The sequence below is a fragment of the Macaca nemestrina genome, chromosome 10 (assembly GCF_043159975.1).
Source record: "Macaca nemestrina isolate mMacNem1 chromosome 10, mMacNem.hap1, whole genome shotgun sequence".
NCBI classification, from domain to species: domain Eukaryota; kingdom Metazoa; phylum Chordata; class Mammalia; order Primates; family Cercopithecidae; genus Macaca; species Macaca nemestrina.
The window spans coordinates 121,531,375-121,555,313 of record NC_092134.1 but is presented as its reverse complement, the minus strand read 5'-3'; the positions used below and the strand labels follow the sequence as shown (position 1 = coordinate 121,555,313).

Here is a 23,939-nt window from a genome sequence, read left to right as displayed (position 1 = left end):
CAGTGAGCCGAGATCGCGCCACTGCACTCCAGCCTGGGCGACTGAGTGAGACTCTGCTCAAAAAAAAAAAAAAAAAATTATCTCCTCCTTATTTTATTGAAGAGTTCTAGGATGTTATTGTTTAACACGTGGATTTAGGATATTCTTGTTTTGCTGCCATTAACAAATGCCATTTTTTCCTGTTACAACTTCTAAAAAACGTCTGCTTCCCCTACCCTAAGTGTTCAGTTTTTATGATACTATTATATTAAATTTTCTAAAGAACTGAGATAATTGTGGGGGTAGGGGACAGATAAAATTGAAATATTCTAAAATTTCCCTTACTCTGCTTTTCTTTTTAACCTTGATATATGCCAGACTTTTACAGTTTATTATTTTAATATGTCATTTTTGATGCCAACAGATATGAACGATTTTCCAATCAAGGGTTTTCACTCCGACGTGTCCCAGGTAGGATCTGGCATATGAATCATATGTCTAAAAAGGAAACTCATGAAAGTATGTGTGCATGCTAGGGGGCTCATTTGTCTTTGGCAGAGACATTGCTGCTCCTGTTTCCTTAATTATTAAACAGATGGTGCCTACTGCCATTGACTAGCTGCCCAACTCATACTCCTGGGTGGTAGCACAATTCTGGACATCTGACAGAGAGAAGCTGTACCTTTACAGTTTCTCATATCTACTTATGTCATAATATTAATATCTGCCTCCTACTAGAGCAGGCTGCTTCCCATGAAGCTGTTTAAAACTTAAACCATCTTCTCCCCCTGTCCCCATAAATTAATTTTATCTTAAGGATCTCCTTTTGGCTTTTTTTATTGCTTCATGTCTACACACAAAATACAGTGGCATATTGAATCAATTATCTAAATGCTTTAGGCTGTAAATACACTTTAACCTGGAATGTCAAGATAATTAAGACAAAATTGGATTAAGATTATTATAAGTGAGGGCAAATGACATCTAAGATGGCCATGTTAAAAGTGGAGTATCATATTCTTGTTTTAGTTTTAAAAAGACAACCAGATCCCAAGGAACATCAATAGAGTTTAAGCCCATTGAATAGATACTGAATTCTTTTTCATAATCTGCCAAAAAAAAAAAAAAGTTAGCTTGAAAATTTTCTTTTAGTTTCTCAAATATCACATTGCTGCTGTACATGAACCTTTACTCATTAATAACTAAGGTCCTGATTTTTTTCATATGCTTTGCTCAAAGATGTAGTATTTTGCAGCCATAGTCAGTCTTCTAAGATCTCTCCTAGTGTTAACCCACCTATCCTCACCTCTCCCTTGAGGTTTTTCTTTAATTTTTGATGAACTATCTGGGCTTCTAAACTTTGTTAACCTGTTTTGAGGATATGGTCACTAAATCTCAATGTAATTTTACCTTCCACAGTCAAAAACTGTTGTGTAATACTCATACACTGGATTTAAATGACTGCTGCCTCTCCTTCCTTTCTTTTTATATTATTGTGGTCTAGGTAAGGCTGATTCTTCCATCATTTGAACCAACAGGCCAGGCTTGGGTTCTCATAAAACAGACCTTCCAGCAGGAGCAACCAAAGGATTACAGTGTCACCTGAAACTGGACTGCTGTTGTACCTGACTTGGGAGCATCTTTGAATAAGACAGAAGTAGCTGTCATTTTCAGGGACAGTAGAAAGTATGTTGGCTCTCATCTGCCAAGTAGGCAAACACTATCTTTTTTTATTTTTTTCCCTCCAACGTCCTAGGGAGTTCAGCCTCAGGACCAGCCGCAGCCCCGCCCCCCCCCCCACACCCCGGGGCTGCGGTGGGCTGGGCGGTGGATCAGCCTCAGCAGCCCCTGCTCCAGCCTGTATGTTGAACCGGCAGCTTTCCCAGCAAAGGAGCAATCGAGCTGAGGGTAGCGCCTCCTCCGGAGGAGGGGGCGGGAGCTCGGCTGAGAAAGCTTTCCTAGGGAGTTGCCTTAAAGAAAGAAAGCGGAATTGTCGATCACTCCAGTTGCCAGTTTTATACAATTTCAAGCAGTCGTCTCCACTCGTTTCCCCTTTGCAAAACTGCAAATCGCCACCAACCTTGCATCAAAAAGAAGTGGGGAGAAAAAAAAAAAAAGTAAATTTCCTTCTCCCTTCTCACCCTCCCTTTCCTCTCACCCTCCCTTCCTCTCTTGCTCGCTCCTTCTCCCTCCCTCCCTTCTGCGGCTGCCGCTAGTCTCTCGGTCTGGCTCTCTCTCCGTCGGGACTTAGCAACTTTTTATTTCTCAGCCCCTTTTCCTTTTTTTTTTTTCCATCCTTTGCCATGAATTGGATTGACAGAGGCGGGGGAGGCTTTGCTTTCTGCCCCAGGGAATGGCGATTCGCGTCCTGGGGCCGTGCCGGGGAGAATCGGCCGAGGAGAAAGAAAGAGTGATAGAAAAAGAGCTGCAGGAAGGAAGAGAAGGGAGACCTCCATCTGCCGCGGGCCGGCGCGCTGCCCCGCAGCGCCGAGCCGCGCCTCGGAATGGCCCGGAGCCCGCCCCGCGCCCCAGACTCCTCCAGCGTCAGCGGCTCCTGTGCGCGGGATGCATTGGGCAATTTTTGAAATCCTGAAGTAGGAAGAGACCCCGGAGGATATAAGTCGGGGGCGGGGGTAGAACAGATAATCTGTAAAAGATATTCAAAGAGAGAAAAGGGGAATCCTGATCGTTTCTGCCCGTGCTTGCTTTCAACTTGAGCGTGCTAGCTTTTAACTTGAAGAAGTCTCATTGGAGCATCTAGCATTCTCCAGGAGTTATTCAAAAGCTGAAACTTTCGGTGGATTGTGGGCCTGGGGAGAAGGATTCCGAGGGTGGAATTGGGAAGAGCGTGTGTGTGTGTGTGTGTGTGTGTGTGCACGCGCGCGCGCTCGTGTGGGTCGGGGCGGGGGCGTCGGGGGGCCACTGGGAATTCGGTGAAGAGGGCACCCCATACCATGGCAGTGCCCGGCGACGCTGCACAAGTCAGGGACAAGCCCGTCCACAGTGGGGTGAGTCAAGCCCCCACGGCGGGCCGGGACTGCCACCATCGTGCGGAGCCCGCATCGCCGCGGGACTCGGGCTGCCGTGGCTGCTTGGGAGACCTAGTGCTGCAGCCGCTCCGGCGCTCTCGGAAACTTTCCTCCGCGCTGTGCGCGGGCTCCCTGTCCTTTCTGCTGGCGCTGCTGGTGAGGCTGGTTCGCGGGGAGGTCGGCTGTGACCTGGAGCAGTGTAAGGAGGCGGCTGCGGAGGAGGAGGAGGAAGCAGCCCCGGGAGCAGAAGGGGGCGTCTTCCCGGGGCCTCGGGGAGGTGCTCCTGGGGGCGGCGCGCGGCTTAGCCCCTGGCTGCAGCCCTCGGCGCTGCTCTTCAGTCTCCTGTGTGCCTTCTTCTGGATGGGCTTGTACCTCCTGCGCGCCGGGGTGCGCCTGCCTCTGGCTGTCGCGCTGCTGGCCGCCTGCTGTGGGGGGGAAGCGCTCGTCCAGATTGGGCTGGGCGTCGGGGAGGATCACTTACTCTCGCTCCCAGCCGCGGGGGTGGTGCTCAGCTGCTTGGCCGCCGCGACATGGCTGGTGCTGAGGCTGAGGCTGGGCGTCCTCATGATCGCCTTGACTAGCGCGGTCAGGACCGTGTCCCTCATTTCCTTAGAGAGGTTCAAGGTCGCCTGGAGACCTTACCTGGCGTACTTGGCCGGCGTGCTGGGGATCCTCTTGGCCAGGTACGTGGAACAAATCTTGCCGCAGTCCGCGGAGGCGGCTCCAAGGGAGCATTTGGGGTCCCAGCTGATTGCTGGGACCAAGGAAGATATCCCGGTGTTTAAGAGGAGGAGGCGGTCCAGCTCTGTCGTGTCCGCCGAGATGTCCGGCTGCAGCAGCAAGTCCCATCGGAGGACCTCCCTGCCCTGTATACCGAGGGAACAGGTAAGCACCGGCAACTCCTCTCTCGGCTCTTGGGGAAACTTGAAACACTTGGGAACCGGCGCAGAGTGGAGAGAATCCGAGCGCTGGCAACTAAAGGGAAGATAGCCTAGAAAAGTGGTCTAACTTCAGAATTAATAAGAAACTAGCAGGTTCCCCCCCCCCCTTCACACAATAGTTTTATAACGGGAACAACTGAAACACGATTGAGTAAAAAAACTAGATGGCATGTGTAGGGTCTTCCACAGCTGGGCCAACTTTTTAGATCTGCTACACCTGGTGTATGGCTTGCCTACTCTTTTCGGTACTCTTACGCTTTCCTTCCTTAGCAGAAATTTTAGAATTAAGTTTACTCTTTTAGCAATGAGTGATTTTTTTAACATACAGATTTCACTAGATTTCTACTTTTTAAAAAGTAAAATGTCTTTTTAATGAAATGATATTAAACATTTATGAAAACCAGTAAAAGGATTCCAGAGCAAAGCAAGCTATGCTTGAAGGCGAGGAATTGATACACATTTTCTGGTTTTGCAGTGAGTTTTCTTTGGAGAGGCTGCAGCTGATAGTACCCAGTTTGTTTTTAAATATAATTTAGGGGCATGCATTATTCCATGCTAGTGTGTTTTGTATCACAAACTTCAACTTGGGGAATAATATGTCTGAACTTTGGAATTGTTCAAAATTGTCAACTGCGCTTTAGTGTCAACTAAAAACAAAACAGTTCCTTTAGTATGTGCATACTTAAGTGGATATTTGTAAATTCAAATGGATTTATGTAGATTTTACAGGAAATACTAATTTGGGAGGCCATTTCTAAGATTGCTCAAGATGTATATCTTCCTACAACGTGGGAGGAGGAGGAACCTGGGATTATAAAGTTGTAAATAAAACTTTAGTCACTTTTGGGGATGAGTCTCCTTATTATCATTAAATGACTTAAAAGTATAGAACAGTTGCTCTAAAGGGGATAAAAAAACAAATCCCAATTTTAAATGCATACTGTGTCTAAAAAAGCATACTGAAGTATATGCTTCTCTAGTTGAAGCAGATTTGTTCACCTCTGTCTGAAGTGGATTTGACACTTGATGGGGAGGAGGAGCTGGTTAGACACAGCAAGTGGAAATTTACACTTTTCCCTTTAAATTAATGCCTACCTATGGTACTATTAGGACAACTTTAGGGAGCAAGAGAATATCCTAAGATAAAGTAAGCTTTTTCTTTTAAGGTTATTCTGTGGATAATCATTTGGGTATTTCTAAGAAATAGCAGTCACCATGGTGTGGGTGGCTAGTTTGTTTCTGAAATGGAGTTGATTACACAGACCTATGGCTGTTTGACATTATTTAACAGAGTAGATGACAGCATCATAGTCTGTTTATTTTAAAACAAATGTAGTTATTTGCTTTTCGTTTAGATAAAACAAATGCTTCTTGTGTTTAAGCTTACTCTAAGAGTGGAGGAGAAAGCAGGCCACTGACTGATACTTAGTTTTGGTAAAAATTTGGAAATTGTTACAGTAAAGTAAGTTATCTATTTGAGGGTAAACTAACCATTTTGATTTCTTTTCACAGTTATAGAACAGAATGTCTTTTAAACGAAAATATCACAGCTTTAAGTATGTTCAGAATACACTATTCATTAACTTATAGGGCAATATGATGTGACTATTGCAAACTTCACAACCATAATGTCTAAGGAAAATCTGGGGTTTAATCGCAACTTGATTCCAAATTGGTATCATTCACCCTGTGGAATATTTTTTAATTTTATATTAACATTTATAAGTTAAGAAATTAAGGGTGGATAGAAGATAAGAAGGTGGTTAGGTAAATTAACCAGTGGCGTTCATTAACCCACAAATTTTTATTGGTTTTCTCTGGTTTAAATTGATAAATGGAGAATTTGAATTATCTGCAAAGTTATCAAAGTAAGCATTGCATATTTAATGTTTTGCTGATTAATGCTGTTGGAAAATGTAATTGCAATCTACTTCTGTAATTTTCTTTGGTCACTATTTTTTTTAAAGGCTGTGTTAATGAAGATTATTCTAAAGTGAGAAACTTTATGTCTTACGCTTGATGGAAAAACAAGAATACATTTAGCAGAAATTGAGATACTTGAAGTTTTAATGAGGGCATGGGTGAGTGTGTGCGTGTCACTGAAGGCTAGTTTTTATATATATGACCCATTAAAAGTTGTTGCTGAGCATAATTGTGGGGAGTGGGTGGAAACTAACACAGTGTACTATTTTATAAGATAGGACAGTATCTCATATACGTTAACCTTACTGTGTGAAAAGTTCAGGAGCTTACATAGTAAATGGCTTATCTGTTTTATCATAAGGAAACAAACTTCTGATTAAGGGTGCAAAGTGTACCACTGTCATTTGCATACTTTGTGAAGTCAAACATCAAAATAATTATAAAATAAGTATATAACACTCCCCTGAATATCATCTGTTTTTTTTCTGAAGGAATGTTTACTTTCAACTCAAGACAATTCTCATAGGCAACAAGTGAACTTTAAATAGTCATTTAAGAACTTAAAAGCACAGTCTGTCAGAGTCCTCTTGAGAATTTATTTGCACTTTGCTCATTGTGAGGCTTACTGGTGAGAGAATTTCATCATTTTCTTCTCTGTATGAATGGCAGTGGCTAGTTAACTTATGAACTATCCCTCTTCAGTGACCCTCAGTTCTAAAAGTGCAAAGAGAATATATGATAAAATTCTCATAAGAGAAACCAACTGACAGATACATTTTTCTCTCTCCCTCCCTTTTTTCCTTTCAAGAACCGTAAATCTATAGCCCTGGTGTCTGTGAATGCAAGTGGGAATATCTTTATTCTCAGGAAAGAACAAAGTTTATAGTTCTTTAAAGCTTAAAGAACTATAAAGTTTGTTTGGCTTTTAGTTTAGCCCTGCCAACCCAGTGTCTACAATACTGAGGCTGATTTTGTAGATGAGTGTGTCAAACTACTTTTTTGGTTGCCCGTGTTAAGAAGGCAAGTGTCTGTTAAGGTGGGTGCATCTTTTCTAAGTGGACGTTCGCATCCCGGAGCAGATATGTCTCTCTCAAAGTACCACTGTGCCCTCGGCCCTAAACATGGGAATATACAGAGGGACCTAGACTTTCTTGGACTGTTAGATGTTACGCATGATTAGTATGTTATTTTTCATTGTAAAATTTTAATTTTGCAATTTTTTGCTTTTGGAAATTGTATTTGAAGGGGTGTCTCTCCATTCTCTTTATAAATAAAGAATTATAATTGGCTGCTCATTCCTCTCTAATTACTGAGACCACCTTACACATTCACTTTTGAAAGATTTCAAACCAATGCAATTTTATTTTAATTACCTATTAAGAAAAATTTTATATTTTTACCTGTGGTTTCAGATAAACACAAAGGCATATGACTGTTACATTAATGCGTCTGTACCGCTTAATGATGACATTTTTTGTGATGGATACAACATCATCCATTTTGATCTTAGTTATTAAAAGAAGAGTCAAGTTTTTCATCACTGATGTGAGAAACATACTTTTAGGAGAGAAAGCAAACAACAGCAAAGCAAAAATAGGAGAAATGGGTATGGTGTTTGATGGTAGGCACTGGATGGGAGGCATTGTTATTCGTTGACAAAAAAACTTGCTTATTCTCAAAATGTAGAATACATTGTTTAAATTCCTAAATGCCTTTCAATATAAACATATTGCTCAAATTGAGTAAGTTTCAGAAATAATCATGGACTTTTAATTAAATTGTAACTTCTGCATTTCAGTAGTGTTACTCAGTTTATGGTGATTCAATGAGCAATGCTGATTACTTTTGACTTGGTGACAGAATTAAAATTAATTAATGTTAATTTCTCAAAATACTGAAAAGGGAAAACAAGATTTCCTTATCCCTCGGGAAAGGTGAAGGAAAAGAATTTTTTTTGTGTGTGGGGGACAAAAATTGTGATTTTACTTTGTGAATACAGATATTTAAAGCATACTGAAAAACTTTTTTAAGTGACATAAATAGTCAGTGAATCTATATAAATTTACAGAGGCTGGAAGGAGTGAACACAGTAATTTTACTCTTTCTGCATTGAGTCGAAAGTGTAAAAAGTTAAAACTGTAGAACTGAAAGAAATGCTGTGTATGCTGGGCTGTCATGTTAATTAAATAAACAACCAGAACAGTGACTCTGTGTATGAAATACATTTTGAAAAGCCTTGGGGGAGGGGGTGCAGGCAGGCAAGGGTGAGTGACACTGGCATGAAAAAACATTCATTCTATCTGCAGTGACATTTGTGTGAATTTGTTGTAGTCTATTAGGAAATTCAGCTCTGAGAAATAATCTCTTCAGAGTGCTAGTTGAATAAAGGCTTTACAAATTCAATTTTACTTCTGTTCTAAGCAAGTTCTCATTCTGTCAAGGTAGGATGTTTATAAACCTCAAAATTAGAAGTATGCCTATATATTTTGAGATTTTTCCATTAATACGGTTTGTGTCAGCCCAGTAGAGTCAATGTCGACTTCATTGAAAACGTGTGTTATTTTATCTATCAAAAGAAACAGTTTATTTTGGGATTAGGATGGGAGTTGTATTTTTGAGAAAGAGTTATTGTTGTGAGTTGTACTGTCCTGGATGTGTGAAGATAATCAATGCAGCTATTGTATCATGCTTTTGCATTGGCTGATGGCGAAATGTCTTATGCTCCCGGAAGTGATGCATAACCCTACAGGTTTATGGTGAATTGTTTACTTGGCTGCCATGTGTCTCCTCTTCATTGGAGTCTTCCTGCTCCATTTCTGTGTGGTGTTTATGTCTTCTAAAAAAACCCCCTCAAATTGAGATTAAAAAATTGTATGCTTATATTCTGCATTCATGTGTTTAATGAACCTCTGTGAAATAATTCTAAAGACCCTCAGAAAGTCCAGTCTCCTATTCTTGTACCTAAAGATGTGTTCCATTAGTGTTCAAATGAAGATAATTCCTTTATATAGAAACTTGAATCCTTTTGGTAATTACCTATATATAGTTTCACGATAGTATTTTTTTATTAAAGGATTTTTTTTTTTTTTTTTTTTTAGTAAGGCTACTGTGGAATTGTTTTAACTCTGAACTGCGAATGTATGTTTGTGCTGTTATTGATATAAAATATACAGATTTCATTACTGAAAAAAAGTCTAACAGATGCGCCTGAGTTGTAGTTTAGAGGAAGATGTGTTGTATAACAATTGTAAAAAATATTAGTTGGCCATACCTGTTCATTGTGAATGTATACCAGTGTTTTAAAAGAAGATCCTACCTGTAGCTAATGTTACCCATTATCCATGAAGGCCTTTGATCAATCAACCTACCAGGTCTCAAATCAACACATTTTATCTGTGCATTAGTCCTCGTGCTAAAAATGATACAAATAATACACAGAGAGATGTGACACAGCATTGTCTCTCCAAAGTTTACAGCCTAGTGAGAGTAATGAGACATGAACATAAGAAAAAGGGAAGTCACAGTGAAATCTTAGATAATGGAGAAATGCATATAATAACTTAGAGCAGGTTTTTAACCTGGCTCCAGGATTCATTCACCTCTGCTCTGACATTATATGCAAAACTTCATTTGTTCATTCTTACGAGCAAAAAGTCTTAGTGTCATAGGTTTTCAGAAGGTCCTTAACACATACATGGTTAAACATCAATGGTTTAGATTTTAAGCAACTTTACATTTTGAAGACATGGAGAATATTTTGGAAAATGGAAATTAGTTTGGTGTACCTCTACAGTCTGCTCTGAAACAAAGGTAAAATATTGTTAGATTTAGGACATGTTACACTTCAAAATAGTGCACTGATTGTATTAATGTCGAGTTAGTTTATGACTGTAAACAGCTGGTTGCACTGATATTTTAAATGCTTAATTCTGAAAAGGCTGTAATTAGTAGACGAGAATTATTCTGATTTTAGAGAGAAGGAAACTGAGAGTTAGCTAAATGTGTGAAGATAGCCCAAGGCAAGATGGCTTTTGTCCATTTCCTCTTTGACTTGACTATGCTACTGGGGAAACAGTAGGAAAGGAGTCAGGCTGGTAACTTTAAGCCTTGGTATTATTTGTCATTTTTCACATGGAGCCAACTCTAAATTCTCATTCAGTATTATAAGATTGAGTCATCAGATTGAGTGTCAGATGTGTAAATAACACAAAACTTGTTCAGCCCTTACAATGAATTTTCTGGTAATCAGATAATACCAGGTAGCCTCTGGAATGAATTATTCTTGACTTTGTCGCATAAATAAATATCAGTTGTGCTGAAAAGTCTAACTTTGTGGAGTCTTATCAAACAAAAGTATTTAGCAGTGGCTGAAATATTGAATAGTTTTATTTTAGATTTTCAATACGTTGATTTTTGTATGTTCAGGATTTCAAAATTGCAGGCAAAACATAATCTGCAAATCGGTAAGGCATTTCTCCATTAGCAAAAACAGCTGGTAATTTTTTTCACCTGTTATTTTGCAGTGTTTCCTTAGAATTTCATTAAAATATAAGTAAATAGGGTATAATATCAGAGGAGGTCATGAAGAACATTACCATTTCGAAGATGGAAAGCTATTTGAGAATAGTCACCAACTAAGCAATGTCTGTGTTTTTTATCTGATTAGAGCTGTCATTTCTTATTTAGGAATCTGTGAATGATTATTAAAGCTTTCAAGGATAGCCAGTCTTGCTAGCAATAGTAATAACATTACTTTAAGGGTACTCATGTTCTTTCATCCTGAGAAGATGACTGATTATAAGGGGCACATGTTGTTTGCTGAAGTGTGTGTATGTACATGTGCGTGTGTGTACCTGTATGTGCATTTATGATTTGTGTGTGTGCGTGTGTGGTTTTCCTCTGGCAGAAAATTGCTTTGGTTGTATCAATTTAGTGAAGAAACAGTGTCACCCAGTGGCTTTGATGAAAACAGTCCTATAAACATTATAGATAAGCACTGTCCAATAGAGATGCAACACAAGCCATACATTTGATTTTACATTTTCTAGAGGCCATACACACCCAAGAAATGGGTGAAATGAATTATAATAATATGCTTTATTTAACCCAGCATAGCATGTCAAGATGTAATCAGTATAAAAAAAAAAGAAATATTTTGCACTCTCTTTCTTTGTGAGTCTAAATATCTTGTGTGTGTTTTACACTTAAAGCACATTTCAGTTTGGCCTAGCCCCATTTCAAGTATTAAATAGACACAGGGGGCTAATGGCTGCCATATTGGGCAGTGCAGCTCTGTATTTTTAAAGATTTGTAATATTTGAGATACTGATGTCACCTCTTCAGTTATAATGAAAAATCTTTGTAGATTTAATAACAATGTACAGTCTTTGCAATTATATCTGTAATCTTGATAGCTCAGTTTTGTACCACTCTAATAGTTGCCAAGTCTATCTCCCCTTTTTTCTTCATTTCTCATTATTGCGTTTATTTTAAAATATGATTATTTTCGTTGGAGAGGGAGATTTAGCAGAGTTCCTTAATAAAAGACATTTATGTTAACCTGATTTATAACACAGTATCAATATTTCCAGTTAATTATGAATTTGCCTTTAGGAGTTTGGTATGTAACGGGCATTGCTTATGGATACACTGTAAACACAACACATGTTCATGATGATTAGTCTATAATTGGGTTATCTAATGTCTCTTTAGAAATGAAAGTGCTTATGTTTGTAGTGCAGGTCATTATCTTTGTAATTTAGGAAACTAAAAGTCACAAACCTGCTGGTCGCTTTAATGGATGAAAATTGTAACAGTGTCTGTAAAGGGCTGATGACTTTTCAGTATTGCTTATATAAATACCACTTTCATGGAAACATAATGAAAATGGTTCATTTTGTGTATAGAGTGGATTGGAGATTTTGATAGCGTGGAAGTTTTAAACTAGGAATTGAGATTAGGTGACTTTTGGAGCCATTTTCTGAGTTCTCTCTTGTTTGCAATTTCAAACTGATTTCAGATGAAAAAGTGTGGAAATGTTTAATGTCATGTCCTCTCCATCACCTTTCCTGACTCTATGAATTCATTAACAGTAGCCATAATTCCAAAGCTACATCAAGAAATAAAGAGAAAATTATATATGGCATTTTACTTTAATAGATTAACTTTTTAAAAGACATTTATTTTGTGTATAATGTTTATATCTGTGTGTGATACTCTCAGTGCTTGGGACAAGGTATATTATTTATTTTTACACGCAGATTAAGTATAGATAGATTTTTATCATAGGTACATAGATTTTCACTTACTAGGAATTCTAAAAAGATCAAAAGGCAATAGAATCATGGTATACAAAGAAGCACATTTGGATAAAATGAAATAATGTGGACACTGGCTCACTTCTGGTAAAGTTGACTTAATTTAGACTTCTTGAAGAAGCTAGCTGAAGAATGAAATGTCATTGTAACACACATCTGTTGCTTGAAAGAGTTTATACTTGAATGTAACTAGTTACTGTTAGCTCTGGTCAATTTTGAAGTTGATTTAAATTAATATAGAGGATGTTCCGGTACCCTTTTTTTTTTTTTTTTTTTTTTGGTCAGTCTTTTTCTGTTCTCCATCTCTATCTACATACACATTTTATTTTTATTTCATTTTCTTTTTACCTAATAGATTATTCTCCCTCAGAATGTGTTTCAAATTTTAAGGAATGCCATTCTGTCTCTCCCAGTACCTTGTTAGAATATTGAAATAAGTTTATGCAAGAATCTTGTGGTTTTGGTTTAATAGGATTTTAGTAAAAATTTTCCATCTTGTGAAGTAAGTTTAAATAACTGAATATTTATGCTATGTCTGTGGCAAGTGTTTCCTTCTCTCCAGGTATAAACCACTTAAAGAGACCTAATGGAAGTTTGAAGTCATAGAGATATTATTCAGTGGGGAATGTTTAATTTTGTGGCAACTGCTATACTGCTATGTGGAATCAGCATCCTTAGCCCATTTTTAAGCTGGCATGGACACAAATAAATGAAAGAGTTTTTATTTTTTATCGTATTTTAGAGATCCACTTCAGAAATGCTCCTTAGCAAGCAGTGTTTGTCCTCGTGGTATGAAACATCCCCTTGTTTGGGAGTTATTATTTCGGGGTCCAGCCTCAGCAGCAGTCCCTCAGGAAGTTTGGAAGAGAGAGAGCCTGCTGAACCGCTTATGCTGTATTGAGAATTTGCTTTCTAGTCTCAGGAACTAAGGAAGTCAGATTCAGATTAAGACAATTTTTATTACAAAAGGAATCAAATTTTTGTAGCTTCCTTTTCTCAACCATCAGCATTTCATTTAGAAAATTCTGGCCCAGTGTCTTGCTTATTGTAAGTGCTGGCTGGATGGTAGGAAAAATGGATGAAAAAGAAGTAAGAGACTTTTTTTTTTTTTTTTTTTTGAGACGGAGTCTGGCTCTGTGGCCCAGGCTGGAGTGCAGTGTCCGGATCTCAGCTCACTGCAAGCTCCGCCTCCCGGGTCTACGCCATTCTCCTGCCTCAGCCTCCCGAGTAGCTGGGACTACAGGCGCCCGCCACCTCGCCCGGCTAGTTTTTTTTTTGTATTTTTTGGTAGAGACGGGGTTTCACCGTGTTAGCCAGGCTGTTCTCGATCTCCTGACCTCGTGATCCGCCCATCTCGGCCTCCCAAAGTGCTGGGATTACAGGCTTGAGCCACCGCGCCCGGCCTATAAGAGACTTTTAACTTGAAATATTTATCTCCCCATTCTCCTGAGATTGAGGTGGTGACTTAATTGATTTAAGGAAATTTCTATGGAAAGAAGAGAAGAAATAGACTATCAACAAACCTATACATTTTCATTTTTAACATGATGTTTACATTTTGGTTACTTAAAAAAATATTTTCTTGCATATGTTACATAAGGGGCTGTGCCCTTACTGGTAGGAAATCCCATGTTCAGCATGAGTCCTAGATAACTATTTTTAGTTCACTCTCAACTGAAAATAACCAAAGCTACCACCAAGATCATTGTACTATAAAACTTTGAAAGATTTCTGAAATTAGGGTTCATCTTTTAGAAAAATAAAATATCAAGTGTATTTCACATTCAACTAATACGTTGAGAGAGAACAAACTCTGTCTTTATTTTCTTCCATTCAATCCCACAGGGGTCTGACAGGTGCTCTTCGGCTATCACCTTTTTTACACTCCAGTGGTCTGCATTCTTGTTGGAGGTCCTTACTGAATAGCTGTGTTTTGTGAAAAGTCTCATGTAAGGCAAATGCCATCTCTTTAGCTTTTAATTGTGATCAATTACAAAACAAAGTTTGAGATGGTTGCTTCCAGAGATGACATTGTGAAATTGACTTTTTAAAAATGTCATCCAACCGCAGTGCTAGTTCCATCATGTGGAATGATCTAGAAATTTGGTAGCCTAATTTCAGAGTCAAGTTGAACTGAAAAATCAGAAGCTTATAGGGTTTTATGGAATAATAAATTTAGCTTTTCAGTCATTTTTCTTTGGTCCACCTAGTTTTTAATAGAACTTGACTTGTGAAAATAGAACAATTTAAGTCAGATAAGAAGTATTAAAACTGAGAGAAGGTACAATATTTTCATATTCTCTCACTGAAATCAGAGACATATCTTTTGAGTATGTTAGGAAGATGATCATGACATTAGATGAACTAGGAATACAATGTTTAGGGAAAAAGTGATTTCCAACCTTATGGTTTCAAGTTTCTTTTTATCTGTAGATGTCAAGTGTTCTCACAGGCAGACTTTTTAGAGTTTGCTATCACTGACAGCTTCCAGAGTTTGAGAGTTTTTTGAATATACTATTTTTAAAAATCTCAATATGGTTTTTATTTGAAAAAATATATTACTAACTGAGACATTCATTATAAATTAAACTGAAATAAAATATAATGAAGCTATTTGTGAGTTTAAATTTTGTAAAACATTTTAGAAGCAAAATCATTTGTTTGCATTCTGAGACAAGGAGCTGTGTGTATCATCTTGAATCGTGTCTGTTTTTATTCCTAGGGATTGTTTTTCCTATAATTGGAGCTTTTTTTTTGCTAGATAAGTAGGATCTAAATTACAGCATAGTTATTAAGGCAATAGCCTCATTTTGTCCACTTCTCGTCATTCCTTTTTACTTAAATAACAATTAGATTTACTCATCTTAACCCCTTTACAGAACTACAGCTAGAGCTTTTAAGTGTTTTTGGTGGAACTTCCTTAAGCAATTAACTAGTCCTAATAAAAAGTGTGAGAATTAGATTGGGAATGTTGGATATATATATAACTAAACACCGATTAAATAAGTTATCTAAAAAATAAAGTGACATTCAGATGTGAAAACCACCATAAAAATGAGTGCCAAAAACGAATGGTAGTATTTTTGTTTGTGCAGAAAGAAGACTAGATCAAAATCATAAGAATAATTCCTCAGCTTTCAAAAAATATTTTATGGTCTTTTGAGGACATAATATTAGTTCACATAAAAACTAGAACCCTATATGCTTTGAAAAGAGGAGAAGACACTGAGAAAGACACTCTTAGAAGCTGGGTGGGAAATCCAGTCATGCATTGCCTCAAGATCTGTCATTAGACCAAAACCACTCAGGGGATGATGGTCTGTGTAAGAGATCCTAATGCTATTCACGAACTCTCCTGACATTCATTAGTTTCCAAGACATTGATTCTTATTCTTTAACTTTTTAGCACATTTATCATTTTCTCTTATACATGTATGCTAATAGCAATCTTATGTGAACTTTTACCTCTTATATGACCAGAATTGATTAAAAATGTCAGCAAGTTTTTTATTTAAAAATCTCAGAACTTTCTCCATTTTACACTGAATATTTGCTACATTGTAAGCATTTCAGTATGACCAGATTCTTCTTTTGTTCTAACTTCTCCCCTGTTGATAATTATTCTTATATAACTGTAATGCCATGTTAATCAAACTATTGTTTATGAATTATAACAGTAAATGCCCCTGGTTAATAGATTAATCAACCTGCCTTAGGTGCTTTTGAAGTCTGTGAGGACATTGCTTAATTTCACCTACATGTAATTACATGTCATTGGACACCCTCTAAATTGAGCTGTTTATTGTAGTTCTCAAAATTTACTGTGAATAAAAATTATTTGGGAAAACTATTGAAATTCAGACCTTTCAATACTGGATTATAGATCCTGTAGCCCTCCAGGTACTCTGATTCAGTTCATTGTAGAGTGGGGTCCAGAAATCTGCAGTTTTAAGGAACACCCCAGTTGCTTCTGTTGAGAATCACAGGACTATAAACTACTGTCTACCAAAACTGTACAGGAAGTTCTGACTTTGGCAGTCCGATTCAACAAAAGTTTATAAGTGCTTGGCTCAGACAAGAAGGGTCAGTATCATGGGGAAAAACTATACACACACACTATAGTTTATGAACCTATGACGTTCATGAATGTTTCACTTTGATTTCATTTCTTTGAAGTTCAAAAAAACTTAATTGATGATACCTCAAAGAAGTTTTTTTGATCACCCTGGATATCAATTTCCTCATCTGTAAAATAGGAATAGGAATGTCAGCTTCACTACGTGTCTCATATGGCTGTTATAAAGGCTAAATCAAAATAAATTGCTACACAAATGTTAAATAGAAAGAACGTATGCACTCTTTGGACTGACACAGACCAAAGCTTGTATTATATACCAGTTTCTTAAACTTTCAAAACTTTAGTACCCTGTCTATACCATAAGAATAATGTAACTGATTTCTTAAGGTTGTGAAGATCAAATTAATGAAATAATGGACAGAGGTTCTTGTAAAACATTGTGCACAGCTGAACGTGAATAATACATATTCTTGCCCATTAGGGCCAGGTCATTGAAGGTTATAGGCTAAATTTCAGAAAGCACTATGTAAAACAATGCAATCAAATTTGCATTTGATTACAAAAACTCACAAGTCTTAACAAAATATGCAAATTTAATGGAAGTTAATTAAAACAGTATTAGGGAGTTAAATTGTAAGCAAAACCACTGCCAAGTGAGGCGTCCTAGGAACCAGATAACGCAACAATAGGAGAGAGATCTGACAGGGACTTCAGATGCTTCAGGTGCTTCATTGAAAAAGGCTTAAGAGAGATATTTAAGAAAATTCATGGAGTCCTTGAATGTCTTTGTAAAAATGATGCTTTTGAGGGTCAGTTGTGTAATGTGTCCTATAACCCCAAGTACAGAAACTTGATTCGTGCTTTAAATTTGATCTGTACTCTATCTGCTATTATAACCTATATTTTGTCTTGAAAAACAAAATGATTTTCAAAAATTTTAGTTTCATTTTTCATGGTAAAATTTCAGTCATGCCCCTCCTTTTTCTCATTATATACCAGTGGTGCCATTATTCTCAAATGACAGGGACTTGCTGCTTATTAACTGTATAATACAGCTAAGCCCTGGCTCAGCTGTGGCCCTCAGTGGAAGGTAGTGAGTGTTTATTTTATCGCATAAAAATATTTCTCAGGATGCTCTCTCTTTTACCGGCTTCCACAGGGCTTTACTCTAGGCCTTAACCCTCAGACCACTCTTCTTCCAGATTTTTCCACTTATTGAATGATCTTTCAGTCTAGTCTGAGGTAGTTATTTTGGTTTGGCCCTAGGAGCAGCAGGAGTCCTGTGGAGTCTCAGGCTACTCCTATTGGTTTCAGTTTATAAATTCTGCCTAGAGTGGTCATCTCTTTCCTAACTTGGTTACAGACAGTCCATGGATTTCCACTTTTGTGATAGAAGATGGAAAAAGGTGAGGAGGAGGGGACAGCAGATCACATAGGCCATGAGGGGTCATTGCAAGACTCGTTCTGAGGCAGATGGGATACCATCAAAGGATTTTGAGCAAAGAAAGGATGTTACCAGCCTTATGTTGAATAGGATGTCTCATATTCTCTGTGTTGAGAATAGGTGTTATGATGTAAGAAGGTAACCAATTAAGATTGTTATAATAATCCAGAGATGATTGGGAGTTGGACCAAAATGGTAATGTCAGCGGCAGATTTTAAATATATGTTGAAATCAGTACTGCCAAGTTGGGCATTGACTGGCTGATATTTCCTTTGAGGACAGACAGAGAGTTCCTTTAATGTTTTCTCTTATTTTAGGGACCAAATAATAAAGGAATATTTATCTTTATTTCTTGCTTTAAAAAGATCTGATTGGGTTGACATTTTTTTTCTTCTAATTTTATCTTCTGCCTGCACCTTCCAGAAGATGTACAAACTGGAGACCTGACATTCGGGAAGGTCATGACATCTGCTTACACGGAAATAAATTCTAATCAAGCATCTCAAACTCTTCACAAGTTTGTTAGGATGCTATAACGTTTTGTGTAATAAAAGTTGGTTTTGAAATTTTATTTTGATATAAATGTCTTTATATTTTAAAATGCATTTTAACAAGATGAAATTTTAATAAATTTGTGTCATTCACATGCTCTTCCTTTTAAAGAGATGTATTTGCAGCTGATCGTCCTCATATCTTTTTTTAAAAATTTAATTTAATTTAATTTTAAAGTTCCAGAATACACATGCAGGATGTGCAGGTTTGCTACATAGGTAAACGTATACCGTGGTGCTTTGCTGCATCTATCAACCTGTCACCTAAGCATTAGGTCCAGCATGCATTAACTATTTATCCTGCTTTTTTTCACCCTGTCACCCCACCTGACAGACTCCACTGTGTTGTTCCCCTCCCCATGTCCATGTGTTACCATTGTTCAGCTTCCACTTATAAGTGACAACATGTGGTGTTTGGTTTTCTGTTTCTGCATTAGTTTGCTAAGAATAATGGCTTCCAGCTCCATCTGTGTCCGTGCAAAGGAGATGACCCCATTCCTCTGTATGGCTGCATAGTATTCCATGGTGTATATGTACCAAATTTTCTTTATCTAATCTATCATTGATGAGCATTTGAGTTGATTCCATGTCTTTGCTATTGTGAACAGTACTGCAATGAACATATGCGTGCATGTATCTTTATAATAGAATGACTCATATTCCTTTGGGTATATTCCCAGTAATGGGATTGCTGAGTAAAATGCTATTTCTGGTTCTAGGTCTTTGAGGAATCACCACACTGTCTTCCACAATGGTTGAGCTAATTTACATTCCCACCACCAGTGTAAAGGCATTGTTATTTCTCCACAGCCTCACCAGCACCTGTTGTTTCTTGACTTTTTAATAATAATTGCCATTCTGACTGGCATGTGATGGTATTTCAATGTGGCTTTGATTTGCATTTCTCTAATGATCAGTGATGTTCAGCTTTTTTTTCATATGTTTGTTGGCCACATAAATGTCTTCTTTTGAGAAGTGTCTTGTTTATGGCCTTTGTCCACTTTTTAATGGGGTTGGGGTTGTTTGTTTTTTCTTCTTTCTTTTTTTCTGGTAGAGTTGGTGTTTCACCATGTTGGCCAGACTGGTCTCCGTCTCCTGACCTCAAGTGATCCGCCTGCCTTGGCCTCCCAAAGTGTGGGTTTATAAGTGAGAGCCACTGCAGCTGGCCTTTTTCTTGTGAATTTAAGTTCCTTGTAGATTCTGATTAGACCTTTGTCAGATGAATAGATTGCAAAATTTTTCTCCCATTCTGTAGGTTGTTTGTTCACGTTAATGGTAGTTTGTTTTACTATGCAGAAGCTCTTTAATTAGATCCATTTCTCAATTTTTGCTTTTGTTGCAATTGCTTTTGATGTTTTTGTCATGAAATCTTTGCCCATGCCTATGTCCTGAATGATATTGTCTAGATTTTCTTCTAGGGTTTTTATAGTTTTTGGCTTTGAATTTGAGTCTTTAATACATCTTGAGTTAATTTTTATATAAGGTATAAGGAAGGGGTCCAGTTTCAATCTTCCACGTATGGCTAGCCAGTTCTTCCAGCATCATGTATTAAATAGGGAATCCTTTGCCCATTGTTTGTTTTTGTCAGGTTTGTTGAAGATCAGATGGTTGTAGATGTGCAGTCATATTTCTGAGTTCTGTATTCTGTTGAATTGGTCTATGTGTCTGTTTTTGTACCAGTACCATGCTGATTTGGTTACTGTGGCCTTGTAGTATAGTTTGAAGTCAGGTAGCATAATACCTGCAGCTTTGTTCTTTTTGCTTAGGATTGTCTTGGCTGTGTGGGCTCCTTTTTTGGTTTCATATGAATTTTAAAGTAGCTTTTTCTAATTCTGTGAAGATTGTCAATGATAGTTTAATTGGAATAGCTTTGAATCTATACATTACTTTGGGCAGTATGGCCAGTTTCACAATATTGATTCTCCCTATCTATGAGCATAGAATGTTTTTCCATTTGTTTGTGTCCTCTCTGATTCCTTGGATGCTCTAAATATCTTAAGCTCTAGTATAGCAAAAACATGAGACTTTCAAAGAAAATTCAAAGCGTTCTCTATTAGTCTTTGAATAGTCTGACAAATCCCATATCCATCAAAGACATATTGCCAATACATCCCAGGTCTTTTTATAGAGGAAATACTTCTATTTTGTTTTCGTATTAAATCAGACCATCTGTTGACCTACAGAGCACTTCAGTGATAGGTGCTATATAAATATTTAAATTATGATAGCTGATTGCTCTATAAGTTTAGAGTTTGCTGATTCTATATTGTGGTTAATTTCTGATTATGAAGCATTTTTACATACTGCTTGGGAACAACAAAAGATAAGATATTTTAAAATGTGTGAAATGAAGAGTTTTTAAATCACGTGGGAAAATACTTTTGATGACTGGAAAGTGAAATCATGAAACAAAATTGAGGATAGGCCAAATTCATAGCAGAAAGGAAACTTGTCAAGATGTTCATTCTTGTCTATGTGGGAGAATAATGGGTTAGTTTTATGTACTTTTATATGCTTTTTCTGTATTTTGTAAGTTTTCAAACCTTCACACGTATTTTACAATCAGAAAAACAAAGCTTTATAAAGAAATGTAGTCCTTTGACATTGTTCCTTTGGATATGTTCGCAGAATATTTATTAGGGCCATTGCCTTAGTGGTTGTTTGGGTTGGAGACATGGAAATTGCACCTCCAGGTGTTTTTAGGAATGGTGATGCGTGATATTCGATACTGTGTAAAACACCCTTGGAAATAAAATCCTTTTGCATTCCTAATTTTTGACCCAGAAGGCTGGACAGGCTTAAAATTTCTTATAAGATCGGAGATCCTACTGGTACCTGATCCTCCAAGGTAGATCCCTGAAATTTTAGATCAGCCTGCAGACAATTTTTGTAACTTTACCTGAAGGCAGAGTTTTATGAAAATATATAATCCATGTGTATGTACATATATACCAAAATGTGTTTCAGTTTTTACAAAGGCTTTTTGGTGTCTTTTTGTTTTAGAGGTGGCAACAAAACTCTGCCACCACAACTGATACCTTGAGATGAACATGAAAACAAATGTTGTTCTGCTAAGGAGAGAAAATTCCTTATAAAACATGTAGAAGAGAGTATTGTACTACCTCACTGATTACCAGGCCAATAAGGTTACAAATAAACATCAGGTTCATAATGATTATTGTTTAAAGTAATGAGCATGTTTTCTAAAAATGAGTTATTTCTGTATTTTGTTGTTTTCATGTATTTGAGTTACATACACTATATATAATATTGATTAACTTCAGTTTTGCTTCTTAGGATTTTGCTGAGTATTCCCTGCATTTCCTGCATAAGACTAAGGAACTTTGTACATTTCCATTTGCTATTCCTTGTTCGAATAAATGAATACAGAAAGAAAGCAATGTGTACATAATGTTTTTTAAAATGCTGCCACATCTAGGATTATTAAAATGCTTTTTCATTTGAAGAGCTGTACAATTTTGCAGAAATAAATTTGAGAATATTAAAAGTTTCTATAACTACTTAGAAAAATAGAGAGTGTGCTCTCACTTAACCAAGAAAAAAAATCTTTCTAGAAGAAAATATGATAGAATCAGAGAATATAAACAGAAAAATCACTTTTACTCAATCAATCATTCCACCCAGTTTTCACTGTTCTGTTGAAGAAGAGTTAGCAGGATAGTACTAGCTGATCATGCTTGCGATGGTTGAGTTAAGGTGACAGAGGTTGGTAGCCGTTTCCTTTCTCCCTCTCTTTCTGTGTGTGTGAGGAGGAAAGGGGGCAATCAGGACTGAAGTTAGCATTTGGGTGGACTCCAGATCTCAGTCTTGCAGGTCAGAGATGCAATTTTTCCATAAAACTAGAGGTTATCCACTGTGGAGGCACACTAATAATAAAACTATATCTCATCAATCAGAATGTCAGGTTATTAATGGACACAGGAATTTAACTGTAAGGAAGACCAGAATGCCAGTACTTACTAGTCAGTGCTTCTTGTTTTTAGTGGGAAAGTCACCTTTAGCATGGTTGGCTCCTAGACTGCAGCTGGGGATCTCTGGCTTGTGGGAATTCTCCTTGGAAAACTTACACTGTTTGCGTTTTTTATTCCAGAACGTTTGAAGTGTGCCCACAACATCCCAGAAAGTGTGGGGATTGCTGGGGGAAGATTCAGAAGTAAACCTCCCTTGCACCCTCCCTGAGTAAAATACTACAGTAACAAATGATTATAGTGCCAAGGGATAAATGCTTTGAAAAACAGAAAGTCATGAGAACTTTGCCCTCCAGAAAGGTCATAGCTAAATTTAATGCTCAAATACCATCACCCTCTTAACATGGATTTCTGGTAAAGTTCTGTCTTCCTGTCTTTTCTGACTTTTCCTTTTGATTTATGTTTAACTTTCTGATGTGTTTATGTTAGTAGTAAGCCAACTGTAATCAATTTTGGTACAATACAAAGAATGTATCTAAAATAGAAAAAAAAAAACCCAGGGTATTTGTAAAAGAATATTTCTATATATTTCCTCTGTGGGCATAAGGCCCAGAGGATATGAGGTAGGGAAGGATTAAGATGTGTTATAGAGCTGGACACCAGGTGTAGAGTGCATACTGGGTTGTGGAAAAGACATGTGAAACCGATCGTCCTGCTTTTGTACTGAGGAGTAGAGGTGGGATGGTGGGAAATTTTAAGAGGTATGATAAGGGGAATGTGGAGCCGGTATGGAGGGCAGGCGGGATGAAAACTTCAGTGTTTTAAGATTAGGTTGAGGAATTTGACATTTTATGTGTACCAAGCATTATATTTTTTAACCTAAGAGTGATGTGAACAGTTTAAACATAATTATACTAGCAGTGGATTAGGTGGGGACCCAAATGGACACAAGGAGGCATTTAAGAGGGTATTGTGAAAGTCCTGGGTAGAGACATTGAAAATTCATTAAGATACTAGTGGTGGGCAGGAAAGATGATTTAAGAAAAAAAAAAAAAAAAAAAAATGCAGTTGGGAGGATTAGCCTGTGATTGATAGTGGAAGGTGTTAACAAAGGACATTAACACCACTTAAAATTGTGAACCTGACAAACTAGAAAGATAGTGGTGCTGGTTACTGAGGAAGAAAAGCATCAGATCAGTTTTTGTTTATTTTAGTTTCAGGATGAAGGAGGGAAGATGATGTGTTTGGTTTGGACATATTCAGTGTATGTTACTTATCTACCTCATGTGACCTTGTCTGCTTGAAGCTGCTCAATTTTCTTAGTTCACACAAAATATTTTAATACCACAGCCACATTAGTTCACCATATTTTCCTGATTAGTATGTACATGCTGTTTTAGAACTGGAGCTTCTTGTGCCCAGCCTATCACTACAAACACAGAAAGGTTGTAGGCTTTGGATATTTCAATTTGTGCAAAGACTATCACCCTATTTAAGATTAGATGTTAAGCACGGTCCTAAATCTTACAGGGCAGATGACTTCTTACTCTTGGTGCTGAATCCTACCGATGAAAGATATTACTGAGTCAGTACAGACTTCAACTTCTGTGGAACCCTCTAACGATCCCCAGGGCAATGTGCTGTTGTAACCTTTGATCACACTTAAAAAGTACATGGGCAAGGTTCTTATCCTTGAGCAGATGAGTGCTTTTCATATGACTAGTTAAAAGCTTACTTTATCAGTAGAG

General features: G+C 37.6%; 1 protein-coding gene across 2 annotated transcripts in view; it reads left to right on the top strand.

Annotated features, from left to right (window-relative positions):
- Window positions 1-2,327: 2,327 nt before the first annotated feature.
- Window positions 2,328-23,939, top strand: part of LOC105481259 (phosphodiesterase 3A) — a 312,844-nt gene continuing 291,232 nt past the window's right edge. Inside the window, exon 1 of one of the 2 annotated variants that reach the window (XM_011740744.3) lies at window positions 2,328-3,893. In XM_011740744.3, the coding sequence (XP_011739046.3) occupies window positions 2,934-3,893 (960 nt within the window). In that variant the 5' untranslated portion in view covers window positions 2,328-2,933. Of the gene's footprint in view, window positions 3,894-5,490; window positions 5,506-23,939 lie in introns of those variants that run through there. The other variant, XM_071072102.1, reaches the window with a different exon arrangement.